Below are 22,828 nucleotides of genomic sequence, written 5' to 3'. Positions count from 1 at the left end.
AATTTGAAAATAATCCTTATAGTTTGCAATTTTGGTGCTGGCAACATTTTCCTTATGTGCACACGGGGAATGGAAACACATGCCAAATACGTTTTGAGTTAGAAAGCATTTAAAACTGACTTGACCGTCGATTATCGAGTTATAACCTAATATTTATAGTATAAATAGTATTATAGGCTAAGCAGGCCTATGAAGCCTACCAGATAATACATTCCGAAGATCAAATAAATCCTGGGCACATCCTATGAAGTACAGATAAGTGTATTTTTCTTAATACAACTCACATCATACACTCTAAAAATCAAACCTCGCTTCGAAGTGAAGCGGTGAACTGAACTGAACGGAGTGTGGATCACTAGCATCCTTTAAAATTGCCCTGAAAAACCACTTACAGGCAGCAGCCGTTCGCAACTGGTAAAAAAAAAACTAACCTAGCCCAACCCTACCCTCCCCTGCCCCTTCTTTGTATATACTTACTGGTTGTTTAGACTTACTGTTTTCTTTTTTTTTTGTTCTCTCATTTTTATTTTCTTTACATATCTACTGCATAGTACTGTGTTCTATTTGTCTGACATTCAATGTTATATGAGATACTTAAATGGTTTCCTGTGGAAATAAGCTTAGTCTTTTCATGGATCTCCTTTTAGTAGACCTAGTACCAGTGAACTGTACCGTCATGAAACTGTACCTTTTCCTATGCAAACTTCTAATAAAGTCTTCAATCAATCAAACTTTTATTCTATGTGTTCTAGAGCTATGAACTCTGTGTTCTAGATCTATACATTCTGTGTTCTAGATCTATACCTTCTTCTGTGTTCTAGATCTATACTTTCTGTGCTTTAGTTCTATATTCTTATGAATTCTGAATGAATGATTTTATCTGGAGGGCCGAATTGTCATGTGAAGCTTGACCAATCCTCAATCATGGACGCACAGGACACACATATTTTTCAAAAAAAAAAAAAAAAAAAAAAAAAAAAAAGAATTGTCATGTGAAGCTTCAAAGTATGGTCTCATTGGACATTTTTAATCATCCAATCATCAGACCGGGACGGACGGGACACACATATTCTGGATGTACGGGACAGATAAAACCTGTTCATTCTGGACTGGAATGACCATATATGGACATGTACGGGACACACAAAGCCACTCCATGGAAGCGGCTTTCACCGCTTCAAAAAGCTATTTGCTGAATGACATACGTTTGAGAGACGAAGACAAATAAACATAGAGAGATAATCCTGGATGAAGACAAAACCAGGAGGTCTCTGTTTCTGTTTCTGTCTCTCTCTCTCTCTCTCTCTCTCTCTCTCTCTCTCTCTCTCTCTCTCTCTCTCTCTCTCTCTGTTTCTGTCTCTCTCTCTCCATTACCTTGCCAGTTTCTTTCTTTCCTTCTCTTCTTCTTCTTCTTTCTGGGCGGAGGTCAGACTCTCAGCGTCGGCCAGGTTGTCGACGGCGATGGCCAAGAAGACGTTCAGTAGAATGTCTGGTCGGAGGGTTAAGGTAGGAGCTGACCAACAACAGCAGGATTACTTATACTGTATGTTTTTAGTTCTTGAGCAAAAGCTGTGACTTGACTTGTGATTGTGGTTGTACACAGCACACTACACCAGGGATACTCAAACTTCTGAACCGGTGGGCCACATTACAAAAATGTCAAGGGGCCGCGGGCCGGTTGATAAAATAACATTACTTGATAACTTATCTTTTATTTGCTTTATTTCCACATAACTTAAGACAAGTGCAATGCACATTATTTTATGGCTTGTAATTCCGTTTATATTCTGTCAATGACACAATTTGTAATCAAAGTAATTTCAAAGTAATTTCTTTCTTTTATAATAATTCTGTGCAATTAGCATATTCCACACAAACACTAAAACAAACTAATGTACATGTCTGGGTTGTTGTCTATCTGTCTGCCTGCTATCAAGTGTGATAACATTAAATATAGCTGAGCACATCTCTCTTTCAATTGCTTCACAATGTTATTTATGATTTGGCGCACATTCAACACAAATGGCTTTTTACAGAAAATAAACTTGCGAAAACAGATTTAGTTATGGCTATTGCTAAGGAAAATAAAATCAAACAATACTTAAATTAGATTCCCAGACGTTTTAGCTACCAAATGGCTAATGATGGAGTTGTTAAGTAGAGCTACAGTAGGCCTACATCTCTCTTTAATTTAATTTGCAGGCATACAATGTTGTTTTGGGTATGCTAATTGGTCAGGCAGAGCCAATGGTAAAAAAATAAGGAAAAAAAACGGCAAAAATCAGCAATTTCAATGGCTGCTTTCAAGATGTTTTGGCAATTATCTCTGGAACGGAAGGTCCAATCTGCTCAGTTTAAAGCTTGTTGGATGCGTGACTTTGAGGACTTTAAGCTGAGTTTGAGTATCACTGCACTACACTACCCAGAATGCCTCCCTGCTGTGCTGCTCTGCGACCAACCTGGTAGTTTGAACATCGGAGCTGTGACTCTCATGACTCTCACAGAAGATTTCAATTGTAGAACCGTGCTCTCCAAATGTACAACTTGGGAGTCATTTTGATCTCCGACTTCTCTAGCTAATGATTGTCAAAAAAGATTTGCAACTGATAATGTGTTTTATACATACTGTACGTGTTAAGTGCTTGAAGGTAAGAGTATGGGATATTTCATGTTGTTTTAACTTTTGAGATGCTCTGTAAATAAATACAAAATATTTATTCTGTTCTGTCACAGATTATAAGCCAGGGCCCAGGAACATTTCAATGTCAGAGCTGTCTTGAACGGCGGGGAAGTTCCTGTTGTGAGCATAGACTGTATAAAAGATATGGACAAAGCGAAGCCATTGGTTTCTATGCAGCGCAAATGACACAATATGGGTCCTTGGCATGGGTGTTGCCATCATAGATTGAAATGCGACCAGAGGAGGCTATTGGCTGCCAACGGTCACGTGCAACCGCAGGGATACATGGGAGAATGTGGTCGGAGCCTCCCGAAATACAGCACACGAAGAAGAACACAGCCGGCTAGTATCAGTTTAGTTGGCCACGCCCCCCGCAACTTTATCATCAATTTTAACATAAATGGGACCTTATTTTCACAAAACGCTTACCATCGTGATTGAAAGGCAATTTTTAACTAGCGATAGGAACCATAAAGTATTTATGAAAGTGTCAATTAAGGCAGCCGATTTCCGTGTTATCCTCCCTTGGGATGGATATGTTATCACCCCTGTCATGCCTTGGCCAAGGCTCAGTAGTCGGACTACCAACTACCAGGAGCTGGTAGATCCGTTATCGCCCATAGACTTGTCATTGCAATGCGCATGCGCCAACGCACGTTCACGGGAACAATGTACTGGTCGCTCCCTCAGTGAGAATCGAACCCGGGCCGTCGGATTACCAGTCCCCGACGCTACCGACTGAGCTAACCAGGCAGCTGACGGACTTTTTTTTTTTGCTTGGTTTTACACATGACTCGGTAACGGAACGCGATGCGGCGGTGAAAAATACTATGCCTAACTGTAGTTGGAATTAAACAAATTATACCCTACAACACACAAAATGTGATATACCTTATCACTTGTGACATTTGCAAACTACAGTATATTGGAGAAACGGGAAACTCCATAGCGTGTAGGCTTAACCAGCATCGCTATAATATTAATAACCATAAAGAAACACATTTACTGATTGTAAAACACTATTTAACACATGGGATCCAAGCCCTTAAGGTGTGTGGTCTAGAACACAACAGAAATTGGACTGTTGGAGAGAGGAAATTCCAAGAACAGGAATGGATTAGAAGACTAGATACTAGATACCCAGGAGGGCTAAATCTATAAAAGACACTCTACCTACACAATCCCTAACACAAAGGCCCCCAATGCCTTTGTGATTAAACAACAATGAGCCTACTTGGCCTTTGTCATGCCTAGGAGCTGGTGTGAAACACACCCGAAACCAGTAATGGCCCATCCGGCTCCCTTTGTTATGCCTAAAACAAAAGACTGGGGGATGAACACAAACTCAAACCTTGAAATTTAAATAAACTTACAGCCTCGTCCTACAACAAAGGCCAATATCAAGGTAAGATTTACAGAAATTATACTGATCATGGCGTTTATCGTGCGCTTGCCCAGGCCTTACGGCCTGGGCATAAATATAACGATTACATTCACCACGGCTTCGTAACTCGCGCGGCGCTCCGCCGGCCGCGCGGCCCTGGCCCGCTCTTCGCGGGCACTCTCGCCTGCGGCGCTCGGGCGCGAAGAGCAGGACCAAGGACCGCTGGCCTTCGCGCCGCTTGCAATGTCGTGGACAATAACTGTGACATATATTGTTTTATAAAAACATAACCCTAGAAAGGTTAGAAAACATTTGGAAAAACTAAAAAGGACTAATTATAGACATGACATTGGACTCTTTCTTAGTTTTAAAGAATGGCGCGTGCATTCATTCTCTCGGGACTGTATACATGGAAGAAACCACAAACAGTGTTCTTTGTGTGACAATCCCGATTGAAATCAAAACCCCTCCCTAACCCTAACCTTAACCTCAGTAAAACTATGGCTAAACCTAATGCAAAAAAAAATGTCGGAGCGGCGCATCCATCTCCGTAGCATCCTCAGTAAGAACGCATGGCTAGAATTCCTAACCCTGTAGTCTCGAATCCCAGCGTGACTTCTTTTTTTCCCCTCGGCCAATCATAAGAAGTTTTAGTTCCGTATTGGGCTCATTTTAAATCGGCGGAACTATGCCCCTGGTTGTGAGCGTTGTGTAAGGATACAGTTTATATATAAGTATATATATGGTATAAGTATAAGTATATATATGGTATAAGTATAAGTATATATATGGTATAAGTATAAGTATATATATGGTATAAGTATAAGTATATATATGGTATAAGTATAAGTATATATATGGTATAAGTATATATATGGTATAAGTATAAGTATATATATGGTATAAGTATAAGTATATATATGGTATAAGGATACAGTTCCCGCAGATGAAGAGGATGATGAAGTAAATGCAGACCAGCATGCCAGGGAAGGACGGTCCTCCGTACGCCATGATGCCGTCGTACATGACGGAGTTCCAGTCCTCTCCTGTCAGGATCTACATGCAGCACACACAACATGGTAAATGGTAAATGGTGCATTTATATAGCTCTTTTATCCAAGGCACTTTACATAGATTGTGCATTAAATTCACCCATTCACACACACATTCATACACCGGTGGCGGAGGAAACCATGCAAGGCATGCACCAACCTGCTCACCGGGAGCAACTAGGGGTTCAGAGTCTTGCCCAAGGACTCTTGGACATTAACTCCGGAGGAGCCCGGATTCGAACTGGGAACCCTTTGGGAATCCTTCGTGCTCTAATAACGGTTTCTCTACCCCTGAGCTATGCCGCCCCCAAACTAACACACACACACGCACGCACGCACGCAGCCACGCACGCACGCACACACTTCTCGCCTGTCTAGGGGAGAAGTGATCACTACCTCTGCAAACCGCACACACTGCATTAAATACGATTGGTCAGATTGACAACATCTGCAATAACAGGTGTCCCTCAAACTAGCAGTGATCACGAGAGAGAGACAGTGGAAGAGTTCAGACCAAAGAAATGCCATAAATAATAAAAGTCCAAAGAGACTCTTTGTGTCACCGTACCCTGCAAGCCCGCACGCATTGCTGTATATTTTAATGTCTCCAGTCTGTTGCATTAAAGGCCTTTTACATATTTCAAAGCCACCGTGAGTGCCTGCTTGAGCCTGCATTATTTACGCCATGCGTTCCAACTTTTCCTCTCTCACTTTGTCTCATAAACGTGTTCTTATTTTATTCTTAACATGAACACCATCATCACCATCATTATCATCATCATCACCGTAGTCTTTCTTCACTCTCAGGGTCAAAGAGTTGATGAGGAACAAGAGCAAGACGTCTCCAAGTATGTAACAAGACGTATAAGAAGTCTAAAAGTCCCTCGCAGACCCTCCTACACCAACTGGAAGTTGTGGCCTTGAGGTGGCGCAAGAGTGTCTGTCTGTCTGTCTCTCTGTATGTCTGTCCATCTGTCCACTCTCTCACTCCCACACACACACACACACACACACACACACACACACACACACACACACACACACACACACACACACACACACACACACACACACACACACACACACACACACACACACACACACACACACACTCTCTGCCTACCTGGAAGACGGTGAGCAGGGACTGGGGGAAGTTGTCGAAGGTGCTCCGCCGGGTCTCGTCGAAGTTGAACTTGCCTCCAAACAGCTGCATGCCCAGCAGAGAGAAGATGATGATGAAGAGGAAGAGGAGCAGCAGCAGGGAGGCGATGGAGCGCACCGAGTTCAGCAGGGACGCCACCAGGTTGGACAGGGAGTTCCAGTACCTGAGGACAGGGGGCGCCAACACCTCAACACATATATGGTCCAAAACCGCAAAACAAAAGCGTATTTATTAAAGGACAACTTTGTTTTTTTACAACAAGGGTTCATATTTTAGATAGTCATTAGAGAAAAGAAAAGATGAGAGTTAAAATGTTTTCATTTACTGCTTTCTGTTGTTTTAGCGATTTTACTATTTTGATTTTAGTGGGTGGGGGCATGCGTACAAGTGGCTAAATATGTATTTTTAGACACAATAATCCGGCAATTTCTTTGTTACTATTTACACCAGCCCCCATAAGTCACATCTGCCCATGAAAGATTGCGGTGCATCTTGGGAAGGGGCTTATTGTGTCTAAAAATACATATTTAGCCACTTGCATGCATGGCCCCAACCTGGGGGCATGCATGCAAATCATTATCGTTGAAATCACTAAAACGATAGAAAGCAATAAATGAAAACATTTTAACACTTATATTTTCTTTTCTCTAATGACCATCTAAAATATGAACCCTTGTTGTAAAAAAAACAAAGTTGTCCTTTAAATATAGTATAGTATACTAATAAGACGCCCTAAGGGCGAGGAGCGACCTTGCCCTAAGGGTGATGTCAGGCGCATGGGCCCGTGCACATGGGCGCGTGCGCATGGGCTCGTTCGTGCACATGGGCGCGTGCGCATGGGCTCGTTCGTGCACATGGGTGCGTGCACATGGGCGCGTGCACATGGGCGCGTGTGCGTATCCACCTGGGTGACGGCAGACTGCAGGGCGAGCGATGGCGCATGGGATCAACTTTGACCAAAAAAATGCACAGACCTGATTGGTTGGTTGAGTTGGACAAAATGTGGCCCAAATGTGGCCATATTTTCCCAAATATGGAGATGAGTGATGTCTGACATCATAGATGTCTGACATCATAGACCACATGAGACTTACACAACATGTCCATATATGGGCATTCCAAGATATGCGCTTTAATGCGTGACATAAATATTCATTCTAAATGCGACCTACGGTCACAATATTTAAATATTATTATTATTCACAGAATCAAATGTTTTGTGGTCATGAATACCAGGAGCCTGGGTGGCTTGGTGGTTCCAGGCTTAAAACAATTAATATCAATATTTTCCTTAAATCTCTATGGAAAAAATGAATGGACTTTTCCATTTGTGGAACAACAACAACAGTGATGTTCAACTGATTTTGTTGTTCCTACAATTTGGGCATTTAGTAGCAGACGCTCTTAATCCATTTAGAACGGGTACACATTATGGTGTATCATTATTTTATGCTTTAACTATTGAAAAATAGCAGATATACAAGCTCACAGCGCGGCACCGAGTGCCGCGCTTTGAGCTTGTAGATCTGCTATTTTTGAAAAATTGTGAAAATTAGAATTTTGACCCGATTCTATAAGTGTCTTTTGAATCCTTCTAAGGTTTTTTTGAAAAACCTGTGTTTCTATGTCAGCAATCTGGCCAGCCATCGTCAAAGAAAAGGTCCTTTTCACTCAACTGGAGCTCAGTTAGTCTGTTCTTGAGAGACCACTATGTCAGTGGTTCTCAAACCTTTTCATGTCAAGGACCCCCACAATGACATTTATTTGGCCACGGACCAAAATATCTAGTTCCAGGGACCCCCCAGAAGCAAAATTTGAGTTAGGCCTACAAACGTTCGCTTTGAAAATACATATATTCAAAGATTTGCAGACATTTTCATGACTTTTTCAAAAATAGCAGATCTACAAGCTTGGCAGCGCGGCACTCGGTGCCGCGCTGTGAGCTTGTATATCTGCTATTTTTCACTGGTTAAAGCATTCAATCATTCTAGGCCTAAATGGGTTTCAATCCAGAGTGATTTACAATAAGCAAACACAGCACATGGTCATTTTGTAACCATTTTTCACCCAGTGCCAACTAGCTGCCTAAGCTCTAATCCTGGGCTCTGCTCTCCCTCTGCCAACCTGGGGAGAGCCCTGAACTGAGGAGTGAGCAGGCTGCTTCTTATCACCTGACAGGGGGGAGCTTCCCCGGTTGGACGTAGCGTGTGGAAGGAACACGTTATTCCAACCAGTGCCTTTCCCCTCCAGAGAGCAGGATGTGAGGGTACCTACCTTAGGGGACACGGGGAGAACATGCAAACTAAATACAGAAAGGCCCTTTGTCCTACCCCCACTTAGGGCACTGATGGCACGGAGGAGGGAACACGCCCCCCAGCAGGAATTGAACCCAGACCTTCTAGCTGTGAGCCGACAGCGCTACCGACCGCGCCACTACAGTATATGCCCCCCCTTTCCCTCCATATTTCCCCATTCCCTTCTCTTGTCATTAAAGATGTGGTGTTGAATCGTGGTCTTGATTCCGGGTAGCTCAGTCGGTAGAGCTCTCACATTTAATTTAATGTTGTGGGTTACAATCGATGCTAGGCACCACAAACTCACTGTATGAGCAGCCCAGCTTTGCCTACCGCTTTGCCTACCCAGGACGGAGATGCGAGAGATTAGGAAAATCTTTTGTACCGGCTGCCCTTAAGCTGTACAACGAGACACATAACGGACGATTGAAAAGGACTTCCTTCCTAACTTAGACTGACGGAACTATTGCTGTATTGACTTTGACCCCTAAGGACCTTCCAGGGAGAGTGCTCATGTCTTGCGGTGACACGCTTCCTAGTTTCTTCTTATCTGAGCTGTTCTTTTCTGAGTTTTTTTTGCTTTGTTTAACAATGACAGTGAGATACTTGTTGCACTAACTAGCATTGACTGCTCCGGTCTCTTTTTGTAAGACACTTTATGTATATATACTTATATATTATTCGCCCCCTCTATTGATGCACCTTCTCTTTATTGGTACTGTACTGCTCTTGTTTTTTCCTCTTATCTATCTTTTTTCTTTCTCTGTAACTTTGTAAATAACTGTATACTGCTGTGCTACAACTGGACAACTGAATTTCCCCCTTGGGATAATAAAGTTATCTATCTATCTATCTATCTATCTATCTATCTAGGTATCTAAAGCCTAAAACATACTCCATGCAAGTAACGCAAAAGACAACGCCGGGCTCAGACAGCACCAGTACGTACCGTACGTCCCCTGTGTATACAGTATTCACAACATGTACTCTTATGCAACATCCCACGTACGTACAGTATAATATTTGAAACTACAGTCTGCTATATTATGAAAGATAGAGCAGGAGAGACCACAAATCCGAGAAGACAGCTTATGTTTTATTACAGAGCCCTGGGGCCCCCCTGGTAAAATAAATAAGTATACACTGTATAGGGTTTTAAGTGGTTCAGAGTCTGTGTTCTTGTGCTCGCGCTGCAGGGAGCTGATGTTTGGTGTGTCGCTTCACCTCAGCGTTCCATCCCTCAGGGGTGTTGCACCTTGTAAAGGGGAGAGACGGCCTCGTTCCTCGAGTGAAACCAACAACAAGCGATCACAACCAGGGACTTGCTGGCCACGGGGAAAAGCGGGACAACTCCCGAACGGCCGGTTCATTCCCGGCCGGTCCAGGCCGGCCATTAGGAAAAAAAATACAAATAAAATGTCGGCCTTCGTTCCATTTTGGGGGCTGGGCGGCCAACAAAGTAAATCGTCACTGTCGGGCAGAAACCTCGCATCTCCAAGTTTCAAATTTGTACATTTCTTTCGCAAAGCAAAGCCTTGCCTCATCATACAAGGCCGTTGCACAAAAGTAGTGAAAACAGCAGATCTACAAGCACATGTGTGCTTGTAGATCTGCTGTTTTCACTAGTAGCCTATAAATCATTTTTTAAATGATAAATACAAAACAAACGGTTTTGGACAGGTTTCCACCCAATTGGCCCAATTGCCTGAAATGGCAAATCTTTGAGTAGCAGATGCGCTATAGAGAGATCTCTCTATAGCGCGCAATAAGGGCCTCTCCAACTCTTTTTCCCGGACTGAATCAGGGGCCCAGCACGTCCCTGATCACAACACAGCTCCTTACTTATCTACTTGTACCAGTGGTCACCAGAGCGCAACCAAACATAAACATGACTTCAATGAGTTCAACTGGATCTCTTCTCCACTCGTCCCTCCCTAACATTTTAGTCTAGTTTTTATTTGTTGACTAAATTGTCAATATATTTAGTCGTAGTTTTACTCATCTAAGCGTAGTTTTTATTTTGTTCTTATTTAGTTTTCGTCAGTGAAAAAAGGTAGTCGACGAAGGTTTTTCGTCCATTAGTTTCATAGTCGACAAAATGTGCACTGTGGGTGATATGACGGTGCCATGTCATTGGTCCGAAGGTTCATTAGTCCCAATTTGTTAAGAATACTAAGCCTAACTCTAACCCTAACCCTAAACCTAACCTCAGTAACCCTAACTAAATTCGGACTAATGAACCTTCGGACTAATGAACCTTCGGACTTATGGGCAGTCCCCGATATGACTTCAAATCACGATTATCTCAAACCTTTGCCTCAATTAGGATTAATGACCAGCTCAGTGGGCCTTGTGGTTAGAGTGTCCGTCCTGGGTCTGGGAGGTCAGGGTTCGATCCCCAGCCGGGTCGTACCAAAGCCTCCCTGCTTGGGACTCAGCATCAAGGGTTGGATTGGGGTTAAGACCCTGCGACATCCTAGCGTCATGTCCAGGAAATGTGCTTTTACATGGAGGTGCCTCACGGCTCACGCTACAGAACCAGGAGATGGGCTCCTGACCTATGGGCCTCATGGCTTGGCAAGGCTTACTTATTTGTATTACTATTAAGATTAATGAACCAATATTATTTATTTGTTTTAAACAGTGAAAACATTCTACACACAATCTAAGGACCTTTATCTAACATGCCTATGAAGTGCACACAAAAAAATAAAAAAGATAATAATAAATATAGCTGCAAGCAGCGATAAAGTGGCCAAAGTGGTTCAAATCATGAACACAGCCTGCGATGTGCGTGAAATCTTGCAAGCACATTCCCACTAGGTCAAGGAACAGATGCCACCCTTCTCACATTGGCCTGTTATAGCGCCACCAGCGGGTCAACTTTTGCATAACAAATTTTTGGAACAAAATGCCTCAAATCATGCATGCAGCGTCCGATTGCGTCAGTGACGTCAAAGAGAGCACTGCCTGCGATCTTGACATTTTGTACTTTTATAGCCATTGTTTTCTGGCTTGAAGCGAGCCCACAATAGTTTCGAAGGAACAATATTTTCTAGTTGTAAGTCGCTTTGGATTAAAAGCGTCTGCTAAGTGCCTAAACTGTAAACTGTAACTAGTTCATATACATTACTGTAGGTTTATGCCACGCATGCACGCACACACACACATACACACACACACACACACACACACACACACACGCACACACACACTGGGGGTCCCGTCTCTGAGAGTACCTGGTGATCTTGAAGATGCGCAGCAGCCTCACACAGCGCAGGACGGAGATGCCCAGAGGAGACATGATCTTGGTCTCCACCAGGATGGTCTCCAGGATGCCTCCACACACCACAAAGCTGTCGAAGCGGTTGAACAGAGAGACAAAGTACGCCTGCATGGGGAGAGAGAGGAGAACATCTTCACCCATTAACCCATTTAGGCCTAGAATTATTGAATGCTTTAGCTATTGAATAGCAGATCTACAAGCTTGCAGCGCGGCACTCGGTGCCGCGCTGTGAGCTTGTAGATCTGCTATTTTTGAAAAAGTCGTGAAAATGTGTGCAAATCTTTGCATATTATGTATTTTCAAAGCGAACGTTTGTAACTAGAATTTTGCTTCTGGGTGGTCCCTGGAACTAGATATTTTGAGATGGGGGTCCGTGGCCAAATACGTATCATTTTGGGGGTCCTTCACATGAAAAGGTTTGAGAACCACTGACATAGTAGTCTCTCAAGAACAGACTAACTGACCTTTTCTTTGATGATGGCTGGCCAGATTGCTGACACAGAAACACAGGTTTTTCAAAAAAATCCTTAGAAGGATTCAAAAGACACTTATAGAATCGGGTCAAAATTATAATTTTCAACGATTTTTCAAAAATAGCAGATCTACAAGCTCGCAGCGCGGCACTCGGTGCCGCGCTGTGAGCTTGTATATCTGCTATTTTTCAATAGTTAAAGCATAAAATAATAATACACTATAATGTGTACCCGTTCTAAATGAGAGCCATAATAAAGATGTCTTCTAAATCCTAATGGTTTTCTGAAAAAACATACAGTAGGGTGCTCAAACTTCTTAAAGGACAACTCCGCCCTAAATCACTTCTAGGCTCATTTTCCTACTTATATTGATCTAAAAAGACTTGGGTCCATTAGGCAGAAATGCACCTGTTGTCCAGTTTCCCCCAGAAGAACCTAGCAGCCCTTATAGCATAGAGTGGAGCCTATAAGCCTATCACTTTTACACTATTCTTCATGAATGTGTTACTAGTTGTCATTACAAACATATCCATGTCATCGTTGTCCCACACAAGCCCTCACACTCTGCTAAACAGATGTTATGCTTTTATGAGTTTTGCCAAGTCCCGGAAAAGATGCCCTGGGATTGGTCAGTGCAGTCACTTTGATTGGCACTTGTAAAGAATGCTCACCCCAAAACATTATTTATGAGATTGTGGTGGCTTGTGTGGGACAAACACCACGGATGTGTCTTTAATGACAACTAGTAACACATACATGAAAAATAACTTTTGAACACAACAAATAGTGTAAAAGCGATAGGCTTATAGGCTCCACTCTATGCTATGAGAGTTGCTGGGTTCTGCTGGGGAAACTAGTGGACAACAGGGGCATTTCTGCCTAATAGACCCCATGGACAGTAATTTTGGGATCAATATAAGTAGGAAAATGAGCCTAGAAGTGATTTAGGGAGGAGTTGTCCTTTAATGTCAAGGATCCCTAGAATTATATGTATTTGACCCCCGTCTCAAAATATTTTTGTTCCAGGGACCCCGAGAAATACAGATTTGAGTTACAAATGTCCGCTTTAAAAAATATATATATTCAAAGATTTGCAAAAATTGGTATAATTTTTCAAAAATAGCAGCTTGTATATCTGCTATTTTTGAATAGCTAAAGTAAAACTGGGATAACCCGGCCACGCTACGCATGAGTTATTCCAGTTTTTAACAACTTCTATTATGAACTAGCCAGCCACATCAATAAAGGCTTGGCAATAACCTTTTTCACCAGAAGAGTGCTTTTGGTTTCTTTTCCTTTAGTTGCAAGTGTTCAGTCCCCTACCAAAGAGGTGCTGTAGGGGACAGTACTTTAACTCAAGTAAAATGTCATTGGGCAACTTGCAGTACTGTGACACAAGTACTGGTGCTACAACAAATGGTGAAGTGGGAGGGGGGGCTCCAACATTTACTCTCTTCACTCGACCGTTTGAGTGGTTAAGTACTACAGTTCTAATTTCAAAGTACTACTTTGTTACTTTTCACCACTGACTGATGGAAGTCTCACCTGTAGACCCAGACTGTACATCTTCAATAACATCTCTCCAGTGAACAGAGCCAGGAGCACCTTGTTGGCTATGTCTGGATGCAGAGAGAGAGAGAGAGAGAGAGAGAGAGAGGGAGTAGTTGAGGTGTGAGAAAATACCAAAAAACTAAAGTCACCCACAATTCTACTGTACTATTATAATATATAATAATCATAATTCTACTGTACTCTGTTACTGTACTCTGTTGCTACGCCATGAATCCAGCAGAGGGACATCCGACTGCCTGGATTTATTCTTCTCTTCAGACAGCAGGGCTTACAAATCTTTCACAGCATTTTGTACTTAAGAATTCTTTATAATATATTACTTGTGCGTCTATGTGCATGCACAAGTGTGCGTGTGCGTGTGTGTGTGTGTGTGTGTGTGTGTGTGTGTGTGCGTGTGCGTGTGTGTGTGTGTGTGTGTGTGTGTGTGTGTGTGTGTGTGTGTGTAGTGATTTTTAGTATTCGAAGTATTCGACCTCAAAGTATTCGAATAGTGGAATATTCTACAGGACTGGCCAAACTGTCAAATATTAAGTAAGCAAGAGGCCAACATTGTGAAAATAGCAGATCTGCTATTTTCACAATATTTATCTGCGGAACCAAGTCACATTAAATGTAATACCTAAAATTCCAAGTGCTTGTCAGGGTGGGGGTCCCCAGTTAAAGTAAACAAATATGTTTATTTTGGGGGTCACGGCCTAAAAAGGTTTGAGAACCCCTGGTATAGAGCATTAACACATTCATCCACCAGGGGCATTGACAACTCATTCTTATGACTTCCTATCTAGCCAAGCTTTATAAACTATATAACAATAAACAATAATAAAAAAAAAAAATAATAATAATAATAATAAGCGAATATTTGACTTCGGTGAACAACGTTGAATAGTGACTTTGATATTTGAATATTTGGTGAATGCCCTAGCGTGCGTGTGCACATGCACATTAGCCTGACTGCAAGCGTCAGACTCTATCACACACACCACCACTACCAACAGGGGGCGGTGTTGTGCAGTCTGGTTTATTAACCAGGCTACATGCACATACCTTGGATGTCGGTGAGCCACTGAGGTTGTTTGTGATGCTCCGAGGCGATGGTCAGCGTGTTCAGGAACACCAGGAAGATCACCAGCCAATAGAAAACCTGAGATTTAACGGCTGCCCTGCACTTCCTTCTACACAACCTGTTCCACCGGCGGGAGTAACGACTGGTAGAGAGACATAGACACACAGAGAGAGAGAGAGAGAGAGAGAGAGAGAGAGAGAGAGAGAGAGAGAGAGAGAGAGAGAGAGAGAGAGAGAGAGAGAAAGAGAGATAGAGAGAGAGAGAGACAGAAGGAGGAGGGAGAGAGAGAGGAGAGGGGGAGGAAAGGAGAGAGAAAAAGGAAGAGAAATAGAAGAGGGGGAGAGAAAAAACAGACAGAGAGAGGGAGTAGCAGGTTGGAGAGAGAAAGCAACCCAACCACCAGGGGGCGAGAGAGGAAGAAACAACAGGAGAAAGAAGAACAGAAGAATTAGATTAGTGATTAGAGAACAACAACACATTAGATGATCACACACACACACACACACACACACACACACACACACACACACACACACACACACACACACACACACACACACACACACACACACACACACACACACACACACACACACACACACACACACACACACACACACACATTAGGTGATGATATCACACCCGGCCAGAGCTGAGAAGAAGTCAGTCAAGGTTAACGTAATTTGTAGCTATTTAAAGCTAATAGAACCAAGACGTTACAATTGCTAGGATAATATTTGATCATATTGCTGTGATTCTGCTACTGTGTAACGAAGGCGACGTCAGGCTGGTAACAGCGGCGATGTCAGGGGTGAGAGAAGGGGGATATCGGGGTGATGATAACGGGAGTGACATTGGGGGTGTTGGAAGGGGGGATACTAGGGTGCTAATGGTGAGAGCAGTATTGGGGCAATAATGGGGATCATACAAGGGGTGTGAACTGGGGTGATATCACTTATCAACAGGGTGATATCACTTATCAACAGGGTGATATCGGGGTGATAACAGGGGTGATAATAGGGGTGATATCACATACTGTATGTACAGTACAGGGTTCCCACACATCTTTACCAATTAATTTCCAAAACTTTTCCAAAACCTTTCCAGAATTTTTAACCCGATTTCCAGGACTATATAACAATAATTCAGCTCAATAACGAGTCGTTTACTATATGCTCAATGCCTAAAGACAGGTAGTGTATGCCAGTGGTTCTCAACCTTTTCAGGCCGTGACCCCCCGAAATAATCATATTTGAACTGAGGACCCCCCCACACAACCTGACGAGCACTAAGAATTTTATTGTGAAAATAGCAGATCTACATGCTCACAACGCCTCGCGTTGCGAGGCGTTGTGAGCATGTAGATCGGCTATTTTCACAATTTCTGCCTCTAACATTTGACAATTTGGCCCATGTTTAATTTGTCATTTCAGAGGTATTAAAACCTCTTAAGCCCCAGGGGGGTCCAGGGGAAAAATCCGCCTAAAATTTATGCCCAAATTGGAACAGTTGTGGACACAAAACTACCATGATTGTGGCTACTTTTGACTCACCAAATGTCAGCTAACCCCTGAAAATTCACAAATGCAGTGTAAAACATCACATTTCTCTTACCAAATTGTCCTGCTGTGATCATTTAGCTAGGAAAAGATGATTGAAAAAGACCTCCGCCTATGGAAATTTTGCCTTCTGAATAGTGAATGGGCCTCAAGACCTCATTGAAAACATATATAGTGAATAGAGAAATTGTTCACCAAGGTGTCATCAATTGATAGGCAAAATTGTATGAATATATTCCAAACTATGTAAACTCTACAGATGTTTTAGTGAGAGTAGTGCTGTAATATTAGTAATGTTAAAGTATAGGGTGAAAAATGATAAAAACGAGTAACAATAAGTAGTAATAACACTGTAATATGAGTAATGTATGGATGAAAAGTACAATGGCAGCTGATTACTATGCTGTAGGACCACTGTAACAATAATCAACAAAGAAATTGTAGTTTGTTTTGGTCTCTATTGATTTATTGGCATTTATTGACAGCTGTTCAGAGGTCAACACCTTTTGCCCCCGCCGGCGGGGGCAATGGGGTTCAAGAGGTTAACAAAATCAATAACCAAAGACAACGCATAGCTACTTTCCAGGACCCTTGATAAATTCCAAAACTTTTCCAGTACTGGAAAAATATTTATCTAATTTCAAAATATTTCCAGGAATGTCATGAGCGTGGGAACCCTGCCTGTATAACAGTGTGATAACAGGGTGATACTGTAAATATTCTATATTCGTCCTGTATGGACAAATATTAATAACATGACAAACGGGATGTCTGGTACCCAATCGGAATTAATAATCACCCGAGAGAGAGAGAGAGAGAGAGAGAGAGAGAGAGAGAGAGAGAGAGAGTTTGTGTGTGTGTGTGTGTGTGTGTGTGTGTGTGTGTGTGTGTGTGTGTGTGTGTGTGTGTGTGTGTGTGTGTGTGTGTGTGTGCGCGTGTGTGTGTGTGTGTGTGTGTGTAGAGTCAGTTGTGGCACACAAGGGCATCAGGACACGCAACGCAACACAACACAACACAGTACATGGAGCACACCGAGTGGTACAGGTATGTAAAAGATCCAATCTTTAAAAGAATTGAAACAAAAGATTTGCTGTGAACGAAACACACTTGAACTGTGCACGCACGCACTGATGCACGCACCCATGCACGCACCCATGCACGCACCCATGCACGCACCCATGCACGCACTCATGCACGCACCCATGCACGCACCCATGCACGCACCCATGCACGCACTCATGCACGCACTGATGCACGCACCCATGCACGCACCCATGCACGCACCCATGCACGCACCCATGCACGCACCCATGCACGCACCCATGCACGCACCTATGCACGCACCCATGCACGCACCCATGCACGCACCCATGCACGCACTGATGCACGCACCCATGCACGCACCCATGCACGCACCCATGCACGCACCCATGCACGCACTGATGCACGCACCCATGCACGCACCCATGCACGCACCCATGCACGCACTCATGCACGCACTCATGCACGCACCCATGCACGCACCCATGCACGCACTCATGCACGCACCCATGCACGCACTCATGCACGCACCCATGCACGCACTCATGCACGCACCCATGCACGCACCCATGCACGCACCCATGCACGCACCCATGCACGCACTCATGCACGCACCCATGCACGCACTCATGCACGCACCCATGCACGCAACCATGCACGCACCCATAGACGCACCCATGCACGCACCCATGCACGCACCCATGCACGCACCCATGCATGCACCCATGCATGCACCCATGCACGCACTCATGCACGCACCCATAGACGCACCCATGCACGCACCCATGCACGCACCCATGCACACACACTCAGCTGCCAACACACAGCACTGCAGCTCCGCAGCGTTTCGGAGGTGAGACGGCAGACGGTTGGATGGAAGAACAACATGTACAACATGTACTAACCTGAACTTGGATTTGGAGATCCTATTTCTGGAAACACAAGAAACAGAATGGATTATACACACACGCACACACACGCGTGCACACGCAAACGCGCACACACACACACACACACAGGTACAGAAAGTGGATGGGGGTGATTTAAGCGAGTTAAAGGAGTACATGGTAGCAGTTTGACCGTTATGTTCGGAATTTGAATACTTTTGGCCTATCTGGTTCTCGAGCTGGGGGCCGGGGGGGCCCGGGGGGGCCGGGGGGGCCGGGGGGCCTGGGGGCCCTGGGGGCCCGGGGGCCTGGGAGCCCGGGGGCCCGGGGGGCCGAGGTATTGCAAGTTGGGCCCCCAAAAGATTGTTATGATAGTATAACATTCATATTAAAGATTGTTATGATAGTATAACATTCATATTAAAAAGTGACACCCGTAAATAAGAAGGCTCCATAGATCCAAGGTGGAACACAATGGTTTGAGTGATCATTAAAATAAACATGCCGTTTTCAAGATTTTCAAGTGGGCCCTGAACTAAAACCGTGTTAATTTTGACAGCAAATGTTTTATTTCGTTTTAGTCTGGGTCTTCTGAATAGTTTTAGACATATTTTAGTCATCTTAAAAGTTTTAGTTTTAGTCAGCTAAACCTATAGTTGATTTTATCAACAAAAATGTTTTTTTGGCAGGCCTTGATGGCGTCGTAATGCATGATTTTGCACTTGGTTGCATGCTGAGAATAGCCTATCTACAAGCTTACAACACTTCGCAGCACAATGCGTTGTGAGCTTGTAGGTCTGCTGTTTTAAGAGCGCAACCAAACATAAAATGACTTGTCTTTTAGTTCTACTGGATCTCTTCTCCACCAGTCCCTCCCTGACATTTTAGTCCAGTTTTTGACTTGCTGACGAAATTGTCAATATATTTAGTACCTCCCCACATAGCAAAATGGGTCTGGGCCAGTTATGGCCCACATAAACCACTTACAGTTGGCCCACATACCGCAAGGAATGACGGCCCAGAGATGGCCCCATCATGGCCGACTCATGGGCCGGCTCCGGGCCAGCTGTGGACGCACCATTCTGACCCAGGCCCGGCCCAGAAGTGGCCCAGTTCCGGAAAAATAGGTCTGGCTGTGTGGTTACTTCTCCATGTGCCCATGGACATGTTTGCACATCCTGAACTCTACAGTCTTTACACCAGCAACACACTACTATGGTGCACTGTACACGCAAATCAATCTTTATTGTCGCTTGGTCATCGTCACAATTGCAAAAGATATGGACTGCAGTGGTGTAAGGAGGACTTTGCCACTTTTCAACCCATCTTCATATAATAGGTCCTCACTAATGTACATGATAAAATGGCACAATTGTTTTCTACTTGGTCCAAGTCTCCTAGGAGAGCTGTGGGAAGTTCAGAAATCCAGCGTCTTGTGACATCATCATTTCCCCCCAAAAAAATGTATCAATATTTTTGAAAAAAATATTTAGATTTTTATTATCGCGAGAACAACAGCTTCCACTTTAACATTGCAACTTTTCAGGAGTAAAAAGAATGCATGTTCTATTAGCTTGGATTCCCAATCGATGATGTCACAAGACGATGGGTTTCTGACCTGCCCACAACCCTCCTCTGAAAAAAAAATATATATATTTTTTTTAGTGAGGACCAATTATATGAAGATAGGTTGAAAAGTGGTGAAGTAGTCCTTTAAGTACTGTACTTAAGTACAATGTTGAGGTACTTTTTTTTTTCTTTTTTTTCTGTACTTACTACTCCACTACATCTCAGAGGAAAATACTGTGCTTGTACTCCACTACAATTAGTTCCTTGTTACTTTGTAGATTTTGATTATTATTACAAAACAGACTAACCACCTGTATATTTCGACCATTTGAAAATAGCAGATCTACAAGCTTTATACATTTTGAACTTGCGAAATGGGACATTCTGCACAAAATGAGTACTTTTGGTACTTTAAGTACATTTTCATACCAATACTTTTGTACTTTTACTCAAGTACATTTTGAATTCCAGACTTTCACTTTTCTACTTTGCAGTATTGATACTTTTACTTAAGTAAAACATGTGAGTACTTTTTCCACCACTGCATAAATAATATTTTTTTTTTTATTATTACTCAGTAATGGGACTGAGTGGACAAACTGCTACCAGGCGTGTTGAAGGATCAACAGTGTGCTGCGTATTCCTTTACGGCTTCTGTGACATGAAAACAAATCACCCCCTGCAGACATACTGTACATACAGTACATACATAGCCTTGAATACATGACTATCATATACATGATAGCCATGTCTCCCCCTCAACATGAGGAGCAGTGGGGAATCGAGCCCTCAACGGTTTGAGCTAGGAACGTCAGATTTCAAAAATAAAGTGCTTACCCAAGCCAACTTTGACAACGATTTGACGCCGTGCAACGTTCATTACACGCCGCTCCCGGATTGTTGAATAAAAAGCATTTTTATCCCAAATTATTTTACTTAACATTGTATTTCCGGACGATTTCCTGTTTTCGCCCCAAAGTGCGGAAAAAGTTGAACTGTGTAATATTCGCTGGTTAACCATTCGGACTTCGTTTCCTGGTTTTGAATTAAGAGTAAGTCTCCCTTAGTCTTAGCTCTTCTAAAGAACTTCTCTTTTTGGGGGGGAGAGGTCTTCTTTAACACCTTGCCGTCCGAAATAGAATGGTGGTTGGTAGATTAGCCGTGAAATTTCTATTATTGTATTGTGATCTGAGACATAATATTATGTTTATAAACATGACCCCGCAGCCCCTCCATCTTGAACAGCGCCGCTGTTTTTTCTTTTTTTTTTTCCCCAGGTCAGTAACTCACCATGATTTTCTCGATTTCCGTTGGGATAGAATGGGGGTTTTGGCCGATCGTCGATGTCCCCGTGCGTTTCGCGTGCGCGATCCTTTCACGTAAATGTCCCCGCAAATAATCCATGTGTGACTGAAGAACAAAACTGAAAAGTTTCGCTAGCATAGCCCCAAGCATGGCTGCTGTAGGAGCTCGAGTGTGCAGACAGCAAACGTATGGGCTGGGAGTAGCCTTGGTGAAGGAGAGGCGCTGACGTCACCTCTGCTTCATGCACGGTCTGCATGAGCTATCAGTGCACGAGTGGTGACTAGGGAAGGTTAGACGATCGCCGATTTTCGGATCAAAAGCTTTTATTCCGGTTTTAAAGACAAAGTCCGGAAATGTACGACGTGGCTGAGAGTCCCTGGGGGGATGTGCGATATAGTACGGTTTTAACATTAAGGGGCTCCCCGTGGCTTAGAAGGTGTTAAGAAGGTGTTACTCTCTGCTCAAAAAAAACAAAAAAAAAAAAACATTTTTTTTAAAAAGCTGTTGTCCTCCTCTTTTATGTTTCACTCCCCACCCTAGAGGGGAGCCATAACATAAATTGGGGGCTCGTTACTGGTCTTAATTCGTCCTAAATTTAATTCCAAAAGTATTTGCGGGTTTTTTCGGCCTTGGGTAAAATGTATCTGTATTTGGAATTAATTTGGTTACGCAGCTTGGTTTGGTGGGAAACGTCTGGGAGTTATGAGCAGCCTTATCATTGGCCCAGAGGATTATGACATATAGGAAGCCAACCGAGTGATGTGGTGTGTGTGTGTGTGTGTGTGTGTGTGTGTGTGTGTGTGTGTGTGTGTGTGTGTGTGTGTGTGTGTGTGTGTGTGTGTGTGTGTGTGTGTGTGTGTGTGTGTGTGTTCACAAAGTATTTTTGGCCCGTGTTTTTTCGGTTTCCCCATAACTAATTCTAAATTGTGAAAGGATATTTAGCCAGTCCTTTACTTTACTTATACTTGAATTGTTTTTTTGTTGAATCTGATATTTTCTGTGACTGTGTATAATTCTAAATTGTGAAAGAGTAATTGGAGTACTACTTTTGCTCCCACACAAACTTACTTGAATTAGTTTTTGTTGAGCTGTGTAACTGAATACAAAACACTGATGCTGACCTTCCAAGCAGCCCAAGGTACGGCTCCTCCATACCTCCCAAACCTGATCAACCCCTACACCCCCACCCGTTCACTCAGATCAGCCAACACAGGGATGCTGACAGAACCCTCACTAAAAACCCCAGGCCAAAAATTCACTCGTCCGAGACAGTTTGCCCTCCTGGCCCCCAAGCTGTGGAATAAACTCCCTGTCGCACTTAGAACTACAGACTCACTCCCTAGCTTCCATTAGAACTACAGACTCACTCCTTAGCTTCCATTAGAACTACAGACTCTCTCCTTAGCTTCCATTAGAACTACAGACTCACTCCCTAGCTTCCATTAGAACTACAGACTCACTCCTTAGCTTCCATTAGAACTACAGACTCTCTCCTTAGCTT

The 22,828-nt window shown here is 43.3% G+C and overlaps 1 protein-coding gene across 1 annotated transcript in view; it reads right to left on the bottom strand.

Moving 5' to 3' along the window:
* The window catches only part of cacna1c (calcium channel, voltage-dependent, L type, alpha 1C subunit), a gene marked incomplete at both ends in the record, with an annotated part of 341,751 nt that overhangs the window by 103,072 nt on the left and 215,851 nt on the right, over window positions 1–22,828 (bottom strand). Inside the window, 7 exons of the mRNA XM_080754433.1 lie at window positions 1,375–1,489; window positions 5,000–5,120; window positions 6,240–6,441; window positions 11,812–11,963; window positions 13,877–13,950; window positions 14,948–15,108; window positions 18,472–18,498. Of these exons, the coding sequence (XP_080610559.1) occupies window positions 1,375–1,489; window positions 5,000–5,120; window positions 6,240–6,441; window positions 11,812–11,963; window positions 13,877–13,950; window positions 14,948–15,108; window positions 18,472–18,498 (852 nt within the window). The remainder of the gene's footprint in view (window positions 1–1,374; window positions 1,490–4,999; window positions 5,121–6,239; window positions 6,442–11,811; window positions 11,964–13,876; window positions 13,951–14,947; window positions 15,109–18,471; window positions 18,499–22,828) is intronic.

The sequence above is a fragment of the Nannobrachium achirus genome, assembly GCF_963921795.1.
Source record: "Nannobrachium achirus genome assembly, chromosome: 23".
Classification (NCBI taxonomy): Eukaryota; Metazoa; Chordata; class Actinopteri; order Myctophiformes; family Myctophidae; genus Nannobrachium; species Nannobrachium achirus.
The sequence above is the reverse complement of the archived record's forward strand: the minus strand, read 5'-3'. Positions and strand labels throughout refer to the sequence as shown.